Here is a 15,041-nt window from a genome sequence, read left to right on the forward strand (position 1 = left end):
ATGCGCATGCGCGGGAGCGCACGCACGCAGCGTCATTAAAACATAGTGCAACCAGTCGTCCCATGAGCAACGCATGCCTGGTCCAGGTGGAGAGGAGTTCCTCAGGAACAGCCAGATGCAGGGCCGCGGGAAGTCAGTCAGCAGTGGGGGTGCTGAGATAAGTGATATAATAATAACGTCGTAAAAGCATAGACGCGGCCAGGGTACTCCTGGGTCCTAGTGCCCCCCCATGTTACACTATATGTCATGCACATGTATTTTATATGTTAATAAAATTGCATTTATCTTTAGTCCTAATTCTGTCACTGTTTGATGTCACAAAGAAGGGTGTATCCGAAAGCTGTTTACAACATTTGTAACATGTGATGAAAAAGTAAACAAAAATGTACTGTATTAGACATTTGTTAATGATGAATAGGCTTCACTTCAGATTAGGGCACACAATAGCATCTGCAAATGATTTATAGATGTTTTATGAATGTCTTAACAAATCATTTGTTGAACATGAAAAATAAAGAGATACAGTATAGTCGTTTTTTCATATCCATTTTCAAAGCATCTACAAATGTGTTACTACACATTAAACAACAAGTACAAACAATGTTGATAATGAGTTATAAATAATGTAGAACTAATCTGTAAATGTTATACAAATATAGTTATAAATGATTTAATAATCATTTATGAATGTATATAAATGGTTTGTTCATGATTAGTTCATTATCCACTAATGCGTTATAAATACTTTGTAAATGTTATACAAATATAATTATAAATGATTTAATATCATTTATGAATGTATATAAATGGTTTGTTCATGATTAGTTCATCATCTACAAATACATTATAAATGTATTATAACAGGGTGTTATTATAAAGTGCTACCAATGTATTTATCTATAGACCCTACTAAGTGTGTCTGACTCTTACCACCACAGACTACAATGTATAACAACGTATATCATGACGTATGACGTATATATCATGCCAGTTATGGTACCTTGTGTATACTGCACCTGTGTATACTGTTTACTATACTTTACTCATAGTATATATTCAGATTCTAATTCTTTATTGCCCAATTCATTAATTAAGATTATGCATCTTGGTCATAATTCAAACAAACATGCACACTTCTAATGACTGCATTGTTGATAGAAAATAGCTTTGAAATTGACACAACAAACTAGAATGAATGAAAGAGCTTGGATCCAAGCTCTCAATACTGAATTGACTCAGTTTGGGTCTCAAGATGAGAACATTTACAAGCTCTGCTCTGTTTCTCCAGTGATCAACAATGGTGTCACATCAACTCATCACCATTCTGAATGACTTAAAGGAGGAGGAGCTGAAGAAGTTCAGGTTTTATTTGAAGGATAAAGGACATGGCTACATTCCCATCCCAACATGCCGGCTAGTGAACGCTATCAGACTGGATATGATTGAGGTGATGGTGCACACCTATGGTCCTGATGAAGCTCTGAAGACTACAGAGGAGATACTGAAGCTGGTTGGCAGGAATGATCTGGTGGCAGATCTACAAACAGGTATTCTTGTCAGCCTGTCTAGATGAGTTCCAGCTGTCCTCTCTGTTCTGTGTAGATGTGTTCCAGCTGTCTTCTCTGTTCTATGTAGATGAGTTCCAGCTGTCCTCTCTGTTCTGTGTAGATGTGTTCCAGCTGTATTCTCTGTTCTGTGTAGATGTGTTCCAGCTGTCTTCTCTGTTCTGTGTAGATGTGTTCCAGCTGTCTTCTCTGTTCTGTATAGATGTGTTCCAGCTGTCTTCTCTGTTCTGTGTAGATGTGTTCCAGCTGTCTTCTCTGTTCTGTGTAGATGTGTTCCAGCTGTCTTCTCTGTTCTGTGTGTAGATGTGTTCTTACTTATTTTGTCTTATTTGTTCTCCAGCAGTCAGGGATGAGACAGGATCAACCTCCAAAGCATCTGGACCCATTAAAACTGGTAAATTAAATATTAATTCTAAATGAATTTATCCTGATGTACAGTAGGTGGAGAGACTCTAGTGGTGATTGATTTTTGTAAATGATCTGTCTGCTGAATAAAAGTGGCCATTTCTGCCTGACATCAGAAAAGAAACTGGATGAGTTTGACCTGAGGAAATATTCTGCATCAGAGGAGGGTCTTCTGGGACTGCTGCCAATGGTCAAAGCCTGCAGTACAGCTCTGTAAGTATTCTGTCTAGATAATTAACAGCTCTGTAAGTGTTCTGTCATATTTAGATAATGAATTGTTCTGTCTAGATAATATCTAGATAATTAACAGCTCTGTAAGTGTTCTGTAATATCTAGATCATTTAGTGTTCTGTCTAGATACTATCTATTCGTGTGCTAGATAATGTCTAGGTAATATTCCCTTGATTCAATTCTGAAAGTAATTTCTGAAAAAAAATTCTCTGAAGATGCTCTGTAATGTAATGTTAAATAGCGACCTCTAGGAAAAAAGCCCTGTTTGGTATTGTACTTTTTTTTATTTTTTGTTTTGGTCTAATGTGTGGGTTGGAGTTTAGTAACTTATTATACAGTGAATTTCTCAAGACCTCTTCTCCGGAGGCTGAGGTGTGACCAGTAATATCAACCCCTCCCCCTATCCCCACTCAACTCCATCTATATAGGTAGAACAAGGATTTTTGGGAGTAAATACTAAATTGGGGTTGACTTAGTATGGAGTACGTACGGTTATGTATATAACCATAGTTATATGAGCATAGTGACGCTCTGCGTCATACTGGAAATCCACTTCCATATCAGTTCTAACACTGAATAAATCTTCACATGCACCTTTACATACCATCATCTGTCTGGCCACACCCCCATCCGCTCCCTACATAAGCAGGGGTGTGGCCATACCATCAGCTCCTTCCCAAGTCTTTCACCACAAAGGCAAGACCACTGGGTCTTCAGCGAGTCCGACGCAGAGCGTCACTATGCTCATATAACTATGGTTATATACATAACCGTACGTTATATATCGCATAGCTCTGCTCTGCATCATACTGGAATCCAGGAGCTAAGCAGAGCGAGAGCTCGACAAATGCACCCGCTGAGGCCCCCCACGACCATCAGAACCGTGGAGGACCCGAGCCTCCAGACCCCCCTAGCGGAGGACGGGAGGGTGTCGGATCCGACTGCGTGAAGAGGAGACTTCAGCAACTCAACGCACAGGGTGAGCAGACCGTGGGGCTTACCCACGACTACACAAACGCGCAACCCGCATGCCACTAGGGAACAAACGGAAAGGAACAAACCCCCGTTACCACCCCTAACATCACGGGGTCAAGAGCAAAAGCCCAACCCCGTGGCAAGACCGTAGCAGCGGAGCGCGAAGGAGGACCCAGACTCAGGAAGGGACTGGACCCCCCCGGAAAAAGGGGGCCTGGAGAGACCAATGACGCCACAGCATTGAGACCTCACCAGGCGGTCACTAGTGACACCGCCCGCCACATCGCCAGCGTATTCGGACAGGGCCCATCCAAGAGCAGGCCCTTCCCCCCTATAGCATGCCGCCTAGCTTACTGAACCTGGTATTCCCAGGCAGTCTCCCCACTCAAGAGGCTACACCCACAGAGGCAGCGCACCGGGGGGATGACCCCCAAAAAGAGGTCGATCCCTCAATCCAGGCAACAGGCCACTCGACCTGAGCCTGGAGCACTGCGGACTAGACAGGCGCCAAAGGGGTCTGCTGAAACAGCACCCCGGCGGAAGGGGCGTATGCTGGCATTGTTGTGCACCATGTCACAGCCTCCACAAAAACCCCTCGACACCCGAGGCAGAGAAGGCTGACATGATTGGCAGATGTCATGAAAAGTGCGGGGGCACACTCACAGGTAGACGGGGCCAAACCCGGCCTACCCCGAGAGTTGACTCCGCTACCAACACACCAGGGAACCAACCACCCCCTTGGTTCTAACATGAGGTGGTTGTTCCTATAACCCCCCCAAGAAAAAACTCCAAAACACAACTGCGGGTATACACTGGCTATACCACAGTACAAGTGTTTCAGTTTTCAAAAAGGGGTTAACCCAGGCCAACGGGTCGACGAACACAGGGATGCCAGAGGACTTCTATAAGAATCACCTCAACAGCCCCCTCCCAGCCCTGCTTAAGCAGGAGAAGAGAGAGGCGAAAAAGAATGGAGAAGGACCAGGCTCCCTTAGCGCAGCGCAAGGTACAACACAACATGGACCAAGCAACAGTGAGGGGTAACACGTAGTAACACAACCACGAACATCTCCATAACGTCAAACCCTGCAACACTCGGGCCGACCCGGCATTTTCCCCCCCGAAAAAAGCACAAGTCCCTCAGGGTAGCAGAACAGCAGATCTGCGCCCCGGCAGACAACGGGTTAACTGACCTGGACTGGCGTGACCAGAATCAGTTCCGTGCCCTAATCACGCCGCCATCCCCAACCCTAGGAGGGGGGTAGGTACGCGTGTCGATCCAAAACATTATAGAGGGCGCCACCCAGACGGTCCCTTACGTACCGCGCTCGGTGGCCCACCCCAAGGGAGTGAGACCCCTCTACCTATGCTTTGATCTATTCCGTTAACATCCCCCAGATATGAACGAGAATTCGTCGAGACAAGCCTAGTACACTGGCGCTCGGAAGAGACAAACTCCATCCCAGTTGCCCCATAAAAACGCTGTTTCAATGATGAGCAACCAAGGCGCGCAAGCCCATGCTTGGTTCCTATCAGAAGCACCCAGGGCCAGCACTATGTACACGTTGAGACCCAAAACATATCAATGGACATTCTAACAAGAAACCAGATACCGTTCCTCCAAGCTGCCTGGGAGAACAACAAGAAGCAGTTTTTTTCACAGAAGAAAATACGGACATGGGTCCCATACGACGCAGCTGAGGGAAAACAACACTCCGTCAACCATGCTCCATAAAAGAGGGGACGGGGAGCGACGTATCCTATGACGGGGGGAAACCCATGACTCAACAGACCAGGGCCCTCATGCATCAACGTGGACTTTGAACTTGACCTACTTCCACACGTAAGCACGGAATGTAGAACTAGCGTACGCACAGGGAAGTCGGCATTCATCACACGTGCGTACGCAGGCTCTATGGTCCTCCGTGTTGATGAATACCACTTTGTTCTACCGTCAATGCTCGTGCATGATTATCCATATATGGTCATGAAAATGAGGAAACACCCCCCATGGGATGTGAAATAATGGACCGACCCGAGCGGGACTCCGAGAAACTCCACGGAGAATTCACTGCTGTCGAACCAAGAAGACACTATCGCGTATTATGATTTATGGGATAAATAAAAGGCGGACTTGTAAACGGTGATGTCAGATATCAACGGCTCCCTAAAACCATTGCTGCAATTCTGCCTGGACAGCTCAAAATACTAATAAAGACCGTTCGTTGACCACTGTTTGGCGCTGGTTGTGTGTCATTATAACCGTGCTGTATGAATGCCTTTATTAGTTGTGTTCGATTGGCTATATGATTTTTAGAGGCATCTATTTTGTTGTCGGCTAATAAAGACCGCGCTGGAATATGACTGCCTTTTCCCGTGTTGTTTGATTAATACCCACGGATTAAAGTTCTCCTCAATTCTATTCCAAATCGCGATGGATCTCCCGTCAATTTTCTACCTGCTGCATATGATTTCTAGAGGCATACTACAATCTATTTTGATGTCAGTATTGGGTAGCCTATATAAACAATATAATACGAGAGCATAGAACAATGAATCTCACTGCATGTATGATGTATCCTGCCTTTCAATACATGAACTTGAATCCCATCATATAGTCTGTCCACTATCTGCATGGTGTCATTGCAATGCGTTTTCTATTCTTTCTTGTACAGTAAAAAGGGGGAAGAACACTATATTCATATGACTTATTCTGCTTACAGCTTCGAAATTCCACTTGTTTCGTTTAACGTAAAGCCTTTTAAATATAATCAAAACGTTCCCGTGTTTCGGCGGTCTGTGCGCAAAATAATAACGAGTTGAGCTTTATGATTTATGATGAATTGAAAATGGGGGACCCTGATGTAAACAAGACGAAAGTTGGTCTGCATCCCCAATTAACAATTGTATGTACTGAGCTGTACTGTACTGTACCCATTCTGCAATCTGTTAATAAACTTTTCAATCAATCAATCAATCAAGCTACGCGGAGCGCAGTCAGTCAGTAGCCTACACCCCGTATATTCCGATAACGCTATATAAACCATGAATGAATGAATGAATGAAAACTTTATTAACAGATTGCAGAATGGGTACAGTACAGTACAGCTCAATACATACAATTGTTAAGGGGATGCAGACCAGAGAAAGACTTTCGTCTTGTTTACATCAGGGTCCCCCATTTTCAATTCATCGTAACATATATGACATGCTGCATTCATTCTGAGAGAAAGATCTATTATTCCAAATGCTATTTATAGGGTTTTGACCATAATTACACTACTGTTGCTATCTTACAATGAACTATAATGAACTACGGTTCATACAGAACATCCAGTGTTATTATGCACAGAAGCTCATTTCCTTGTTGTAATAATATATTCTACCACTGGGAGCTAGGTACGCCAGGTCTGAAATGTGCGTAGATGTACGCACGAAGTCAAGTTCAAATCGAAATTGATGAATCCCACTCTTTGCTTAGAAATGATCGTACGCACGGGTTACGCACAGATCTGTGCGTAGAACACGTTGATGCATGAGGGCCCAGGAGTCAGGGAACTCCCTAAACAATACCCCGTCAACCTGCTCCATAAAGGAGGGGACAGGGAACCCCCAGAGAGACTTCCCACGTGAGCAATAGATTGAAAAGACATATTGCAACATTGAGCTATGTAACAATTGGACTAGGACTCTCCGAGGAGGAGGCTCTGGAACTCTGAGGAGGCTCCCTCACTGAGAGGGAGGCTCTGAACTCACCGAGGAGGCTCTGAACTCCCTGAGGAGGAGACTCTGAAACTCCCTGAGGAGGAGGCTCTGACCCAATACACACACTACTAGTAGGGAGCAGAGCAGAAGAACAAATCGTCTCTACTGCGTTGCATCACCCACCAAGCTCAATACACATACAACAGAGCAGAACTTCTTTTTAAGTTCTACTCACCTTGACAATCTGAGGAGGAGGCTCTGAAACTCTGAGGAGGCTCCCTCACTGGGAGGGAGGGTCTGAACTCACAGGAGGCTCTGAAACTCCCTGAGGAGGAGGCTCTGAAACTCCCTGTAACAGAGGTCCACAACATGGAGCCTGAATAACCCACGGAAGTCTTACCAATAGAAACGCGCCCAGTGACGTACTCTATGGCGGGGGAATTTCCGTGGTCCAATATGGCGTGGGACCAGGAAACTGGTTTGAGAGGAGGGGGGCAGGGGGGGAACCGGGGGGATCATCCCTCACCACCTTACCCCTGATACAACTCGGTTGAACAGGTACCGTCCTGTTAATATGTGAACACGCCACCTGTTTATTGTCATCACAGGCTGAGAGAAGGACTCACCCCTCGATCACATGTCACTAAGCATAGCTTTGCAGGGTTATCAACCCAGCTAGTTGTGAGCTCAACTACGTTGTCTAACGTTACATGAACACACAATTTCTCATCACAACCAAACCAGTTCATTTTTACTCACGTAAAAAACAACAAAACATTTTCTAGGTAGAGAGAAAGCTATACCAGCGACAAGACAATTCACACACAACACATGTCGCATCCCCAATGTAGTGAAGCAACATACGTTTTGGAAAAAAACATCGTTATTACAAAACATTCAGAAGGGAAAGGAAGAAAGAGGCGTTAAGTGTCCAACGGACCCTTACCTGCACCAATGAACGCAGGCTGAGAGGACCGCAACAGGCTGGTCTCCTTACGTTGACGAAGGCCCTCACTGGCGGGACAAAGAAGCTCTTCCGGCGAAACGCCCCCCTCCAACAGCCGATCATTAGTGCAGGGTCGACTACATCCTCTGTCAAAGATGACGTCGTAGTCAGAGTGTTATGGCCTGCTATTCTCACGGCTAATGTTCAACGGTGTAGCGTAAGCTAACAGCCAACTCCAGGCCAACTGGTAGCATCAAGCTAACGTTCCTAGCCTAGCGAGTGTGCAGAGCTAGCGTGCAGCTAACAGCTAACTGGCTAACAGGTAGCTCACCCAGCTAGAACGCAAGCTAAGCAGCTATCACCGAACTGCACAACGAGAGAACACAATAAGGCCAACACTTCAGACAGCCGCCGTCTGTCCCCCTCCTCATCCTAAGAGAGAAGAGAAAAAGAAGTTAACACAGTTTTCAGAACGGTGCAGATATACAGCGGTGTCGGCACAATTCCCCATGGGCTGCAGCCGATTTGGGCGTGGAGAAATTCCGATAACGAAACACCAAACCCACTTTCCTCATGCTAGGGTAACTTTCATTTTGAAAGATGGGGCTATGCACGTGACAGAGAGAAATCCGTTCGTCCAAAGATCCGGGGGTTTTAACCACAGATCTTGGTCACGGTCCCACTAGTTTGACTACCGTGGGCGTCAAACCAGGACCCTCTCTCCGCCGTCTAAGAGCCAGAAAAAAGGGTACCAGTCTGGGGCCGGCTTTCGTAAATCATGTAGCTAATCCCCTCATAGCAACACAACTGGCGCTCGCGTATCAAAACCATCACTCACCCAGAGAGGTAGCTAGCTCTCACAACAGCCGTCGCCTCTCCTGCACAGTCCAGCTGCAGAAACGGAGGTAATACCTGTCCAGCTGCAGCTTGGAGGACTGCAGGTGGGGATTAGGCCAGCGACGCGAGCCCCTAATACGAAAAAGCCGGTGGAGGTCAGAATGATCATCATCTTCTAGACACCCCAGTGGCGAAGACATTATCGCTGTATTTCCTCGAAAATAGTGAGAGAGAAAACAAAGATATAATGTCAATGTAGCTCCTTCATCTCCTATTCTCTTCTTCAAAAATCCATCAATCTTCAAAGTGTGGTACTTGCAGGCACTCGACGTGGTGAAAACTGAAGAAGGAGCTGATGGTATGGCCACACCCCTGCTTATGTAGGGAGCGGATGGGGGTGTGGCCAGACAGATGGTGGTATGTAAAGGTGCATGTGAAGATGTATTCAGTGTTAGAACTGATATGGAAGTGGATTTCCAGTATGACGCAGAGCAGAGCTATGCGATATATATAACTGTATATTTGCACAGGATAGACTTAGGTTAGTTATATATAATATTGTGCAGTAATAGACCAAGGATAGTTAGTTATATTTGTACCAGGCTTAGGTTAGAGGTATACACATTTGAACTGAGGCAGACTTAGAATAGAGTTATGTTCTATATATTTATACCAAAGCAGTCATAGGATAGAGATTTGTAGACCTGGGATAGTATGGAGTTATGCATATTTGTACCAGGGTAGACTTAGGATAGTGTTAGGTCTGTATATTTATACCAAGGTAGGCTGTACATACACACATATTTATATTATTCATTGATTATTATTGAGTATTCATATGCTTCACCTAGTCACTCACTCAAGATATTTTAAGAGGAAGCAGCCCTGTGTTTACTTGATCTTATTACTATATCTTTTATTTGTATTTAGTTTCTTATTCCCACCTGTACCTCTCCTTTGTCTTATTCTCATTGATGTTACTGCTTTGACACCTGCATTTCCCTACAGGGGCTAATAAAGGTTTTTCTTGTCTTATTTGAGAGCATCATCAATAACCGGTTTGATGATATTGCGAGTGGATGTACTGGGTCTGTTGCTCAATTTCCCAGTACTACCGACCTATACATGCCATGTACTGGTATCAGCTGTCACATGGCTTCTGCTTGGTAGTCAGTGTAGTGTGAAGGACAACTACAGCTCCACCTTTATCAGCTGGTCGGATGAGAATGGAGTTGTCCTATAGCTCTTTGTGTGCATGATGTTTTGTTTAAAAAAGGGAATGTTGCATTTGAGTCTGGGAATGTCCTGTTTAATTTGCTTGCTGTACGTGTTTATGGCAGGGCATCTGGTGCCCAGAGGTATGAATGGACAGGGGTGGATATGTATTCAAATAAAATACTTGTCGTTGACGGATTTGAAAGATATTAGAGAATTGTGCGTTTCTTAAGTTTCATCCAAACTGGATCAGAACTGTAGGAGCTATGGCTGGTACAGACAGCTTAGTGTAGCATCACCCTTGTGCGTTTATGTTTACCCTTAATATTGATTTCAATGGACAATGATGGAAATGTATTCAAATAAAATACTTGTCATTGATCGATTTTAAATATATTTGAGAATTGTTGGCCTACATTATATGTGCAACATTTCACCCAAACTGGATAAGAACTGTAGGAGCTATGGCTGGTACAGACAGATACACAGACAGAATCACAGACAGGAGTGAAAACAATGCTTCCTCTCACTGTGTGCACTGGTGTCATTAATTCATAATTCACACAACCTCATCTTGTTCTATGGTTGTTAATAAATCTATTTTCTATTTACATTCTATATATTTTCTTTCTGCTGCAGGACAGGAAACTCTGTAAATCAGTTGCTCTACTGAATGTTAGGGTTAGTTTAATGACTACTGACAATTTTTTACCTGTATAAATAATGAAATATTTCCTGCATGCTGGGTTCATTCTGGTTTCCTTCCCATCCATCTTCATTCAGGCTGGAGCGCTGTGAACTCTCAGAGAGATCCTGTGAAGCTCTGGCCTCAGTTCTCAGCTCTACCTCCTCCAGTCTGAGAGAGCTGGACCTGAGTGGCAACAACCTGCAGGATTCAGGAGTGAAGCTGCTCTCTGTTGGACTGAAGAGTCCACACTGTACACTGGAGAAACTCTGGTCAGTATTATATTGAGACACATTTTACTCAAAGAAATTTAACAAAATGTAGAATTGTAAAAAGAAAAAGAAAATAATGTATATTTGTATATATGAAATTTAAGTGATTTTAAAACCCAAAGCGTATAGGTGTATCAACTACATTACAAGGTTCACTCTGTAATTTCCATATTGTAAACTGTTGCCAGAGAGCTGATTACCAGAGCTGAGGCTTTGTGTAGCATCACCCTTGTGCGTTTATGTTTACCCTTAATATTGATTTCAATGGACAATGATGGAAATTTATTCAAATAAAATACTTGTTGTTGATTGATTTGAAACATATTTGAGAATTGTTGGCCTACATTATGTGCGACATTTCATCCAAACTGGATCAGAACTGTAGGAACTATGGCTGGTACAGACAGATACACAGACAGAATCACAGACCGGAGTGAACACAATGCTTCCTCTACTGTGTGCACTGGTGTAATTAATTCATAATTCACACAACCTCATCTTGTTCTATGGTTGTTGATAAATCCTTCTTAATATTCATGTACGTTCTCATCCTTTCTTTCCCAAGACTATTTTTCATGTTCATTCTATTTTTCTGCAGCTCACGCCACTGAAGGCCACACATGGACAACTTTTTAGGATTTCTATGACAACCCTTTCTAGTAATTACTATCAAATGTCTATATAAAGTAAAGTTTGTTAACTTTTTGTAAGCTATTATCACATGATCTTACTTTTTTGTACAGTATAAAACCAATATTTAATAGGAATTTACTGTAAATAGATGGGAAAGTAAAAGCCTATTGCTGACGAGATACTTTTAAAGGGATTTCAAATAGGGTCATTTGAATGTAATTTAGAGTTTTTATATAGCAGTTGGGCTGTAAAAATACAGAGAATATATAGCAAATATCTGTATTAAAAATATATATTTTTAAATACTGAAAGTTGCCTTATTTTCACATACAGTAAAATGATGAGTATCTTATGTGTTTTACATATAATTCAATGTAATTTAACATTCAACACAATTAAGCAAATACATGTATTAAGAAAATTTACCTGTAGAATAACTGGAGGTTTTTACTGTTTTTTTTTAATATTATTTTCTTTTTTTTAATATTATTTAACATTACATTTAAAGTTTAAGAGCAAAAAACAGAAAGTTGCCTTATTTTCACATACAGTAAAAGGATGTATATTCTAGGTGTTTTACATGTAATTGAACATTCAAGACAATTAAGCAATGGAATAATCCTGTAAAAAAAGAGAATTTCTTATTAAATCAATTCACAGATTACAACCTTTATTTAATGGTTAATATTGTATCAAATGTTATTTACTGTATTGTTATGGTATTTACACTTAAAGTAGAAAAAACAAAAGTAATCTGTAAAATAATACAGTGCATTTCCCGTGAAAACTTTTTTTTTGCAGTGTAGCTGAGGCTTTGTGTAGCACCACCCTTGTGCGTTTAGGTTTACCCTTAACACTTTCAATGCCCAAAACGTGATAAGACGTTTTATCAGCCCAATGCCTGAATGCCCACGATGACAATTCGCGTTTAAATTTTTTATTAGCGATCTGAATTAATATTTCATCAACCGAGTCTCCCGTTGGTATGCAGCCCCTGTAGGAGCTCAGATGTGAAAAAAACGCCCCCTATCGTCTCCCAGATGGTAATGCACCCTTTTGGAATGGACTCAATGAAAATGGATGAGAAAAGAAAAATCCGGAATCCACATTTTACTTCTCAGGCATGTAACCCGAGCCGATCGGATTCATTGTGGAGCCTCAGAACAGCGTGGAATACATATGTACAGTATGTAGTGTTGGATCAATAAAAGCGATAGATTTTTGGAATGGCGAACAGGAATTGGAATGATCTTTTTGGAGAACATCTGATCTGAGGTAAGGAATCTGTTTTACAAGTCTTGGGATAATCAGAGTTGTATTCGCTGAGATCTCAGCGTTCGCCCTATGTGTGTGTGTGTGTGTGTGTGTGTGTGTGTGGGCGATCGCTTTGAGGAAATCAGAGAATCGATTTTTCAGATCGCCTATATAGCATGCATACGTACACATATACTATCGATAATCTAGCGTTTATTTGAAAACGATTCATAAATAGGCAGAAAAATTACAACGTTTTTGTGTATTCTAGAATATTCCAGAAAAGGGCGATTATCATGGAATATTTATATTTCCCTTGAAAACGAGGGCTTTTCAAAATGCTATAAAACGAAAAAACGAAAAAAAAACAATCCGCTTCGACAATGTTGACTGGAAAACGAGTCATTGATAAGCAACGGGCAGATTAGACACATAGCCATAATTTAAAACATAGATTAGGCGTTATTAACGCTAACATTGAAGTGGATGGTGGGCATTCAAGCGGTAAATCAAGATTAAGCTTGGGCTCTGAAAGTGTTAACACTTTCAGTGCCAGCAGGTGGCGCACGATTTAGTGCTTGAATGCCCAGCATCCACTTCGATTTTAGCGTTAATAACGCCTAATCTATGTTTTAAATTATGGCTATGTGTCTAATCTGCCCGTCGCTTATCAATTACTCGTTTTCCAGTCAACATTGTCGAAGCGGATTGTTTTTTTTATCGGTTAATTTCCGTTTTATAGCATTTTGAAAAGCCCTTGTTTTCAAGGAAAATAAAAAGATTCCGTGATAAACGCCCTGTACTGGAATATTCTAGAACGTTGTAATTTTTCGGCCTATTTATGAATCGTTTTCAAATAAAACGCTAGATTATCGATAGTATGTGTACGTATGCACGCTATATAGGGCCTCGCACAAAAAAATATAATTTTTATTATTATTTTTTATTTTTTATTTTTTTGCGAGGCCCCCCTTCCCGCGAGGCCCTTTTTCATCACAGACCTAAAATCTAGTTTTGCTTATATGCTTATATATTTCACATTAGACACGTTTGTAGACGTGTCTGACTTGTTCCTGGCTCTGCGGCTCTGCAGATACACTATTGGAGCTCTGAGGCTCTGCAGCAGATATACTATTGGTTTCAACGAAGGGAGGGGTTACATGTGTACAGTCGGCCGGCGTGCGTCAGCTGCGTCTGACTATTTCGCGCGTGCAGCATTGGAGGTTATGCCAGCCAAGACGAAGAGGACGGTCGTTCGGCAGATGGACTGAAGATGAAAGTTGTTGTATGTTAGAAAGTTCAGTCAGGCTAGCCATGTCGGCTTAGCTAAAGGCAGGGACAGCTAGTTAGCTTTAGCTACGTTATAATATCGAGTGCTAACGTGTGGTTCAGTCGGGATAGCAATGTCGGCTAGTAGCTTAGCTAAAGGCTAACTAGCGTTAGCTAACCTAGAGAGAGCGTGTGCAGCATTGGAGGTTATGCCAAGATGAAGAGGACGGTCGTTAGGCAGATGAACTTCGTCAACTCCACGGTTGTCTCCTTCCTCTTGGACGTTTGGTGAGTTTTTAATGCACTCTATTCTATTCCCGCCGTGGAGATCTCTCTCTCTCTCTCTCTCTCTCTCTCTCTCTCTCTCTCTCTCTCTCTCTCTCTCTCTCTCTCTCTCTCTCTCTCGGCCGGCTAGCTATCGTGGCTAACGTTCTGCCGAGCTAGCGTCAGTACCTGGCCACTCTATTTGCAGTTAGCCTCTTTAGCTGATGTCGGCCGTTGGCTCCTTGCTACTTTGTTTTCTCTGTATAGACCCTCTTCTCTTTGGATTTAAGTGTTGATCTTTGTCCTTTTGGATCTATGTATATTCATGTTGCCTTTGTGAAGTTATCTTTTCCTTCTGTTTTGTTCTTCCATTAAAAGTTGAATATCCTTTAGGGGCTCATCTTAGCTGTCTTGCTTCTCTCTCTCTCTCTCTCTCTCTGTCTGTCTGGACCACAGACTCATCTCTCTCTCTCTCTCCCTCTCTCTCTCTCTCTCTCTCTCTCTCTCTCTCTCTCTCTCTCTCTCTCTCTCTCTCTCTCTCTCTGTCTCTCTCTCTCTGTCTGTCTGGACCACAGACTCATCTCTCTCTCTCTCTCTCTCTCCTCTCTCTCTCTCTCTCTCCTCTCTCTGGCCTTGCTCTGGTGGAGGGTGTGCCACTGTGTGTGTGCCATCATGTTAACGTTAGCCTCAGTTAAACCTTGCGACGCCTCGTTAGATGAAGCTGTGTTCTGAGGTGTCCTGTGTTCTGAGCTGTGTTCTGAGCTGTGTGCTGAGCTGTGTTCTGC

General features: G+C 42.8%; 1 protein-coding gene across 2 annotated transcripts in view; it reads left to right on the top strand.

The window, feature by feature from the left end:
* The first annotated feature begins 1,294 nt into the window (after nucleotides 1–1,294).
* The window catches only part of LOC311236093 (uncharacterized protein), a 42,356-nt gene continuing 28,609 nt past the window's right edge, over nucleotides 1,295–15,041 (top strand). For both annotated transcript variants that reach the window (XM_084323692.1, XM_084323691.1), the window contains exons 1-4: nucleotides 1,295–1,547; nucleotides 1,906–1,959; nucleotides 2,087–2,183; nucleotides 10,663–10,836. In XM_084323692.1, the coding sequence (XP_084179818.1) occupies nucleotides 1,298–1,547; nucleotides 1,906–1,959; nucleotides 2,087–2,183; nucleotides 10,663–10,836 (575 nt within the window). In that variant the 5' untranslated portion in view covers nucleotides 1,295–1,297. The remainder of the gene's footprint in view (nucleotides 1,548–1,905; nucleotides 1,960–2,086; nucleotides 2,184–10,662; nucleotides 10,837–15,041) is intronic.

This window comes from Notolepis coatsorum, assembly GCF_963971535.1.
Source record: "Notolepis coatsorum genome assembly, chromosome: 10".
Classification (NCBI taxonomy): Eukaryota; Metazoa; Chordata; class Actinopteri; order Aulopiformes; family Paralepididae; genus Notolepis; species Notolepis coatsorum.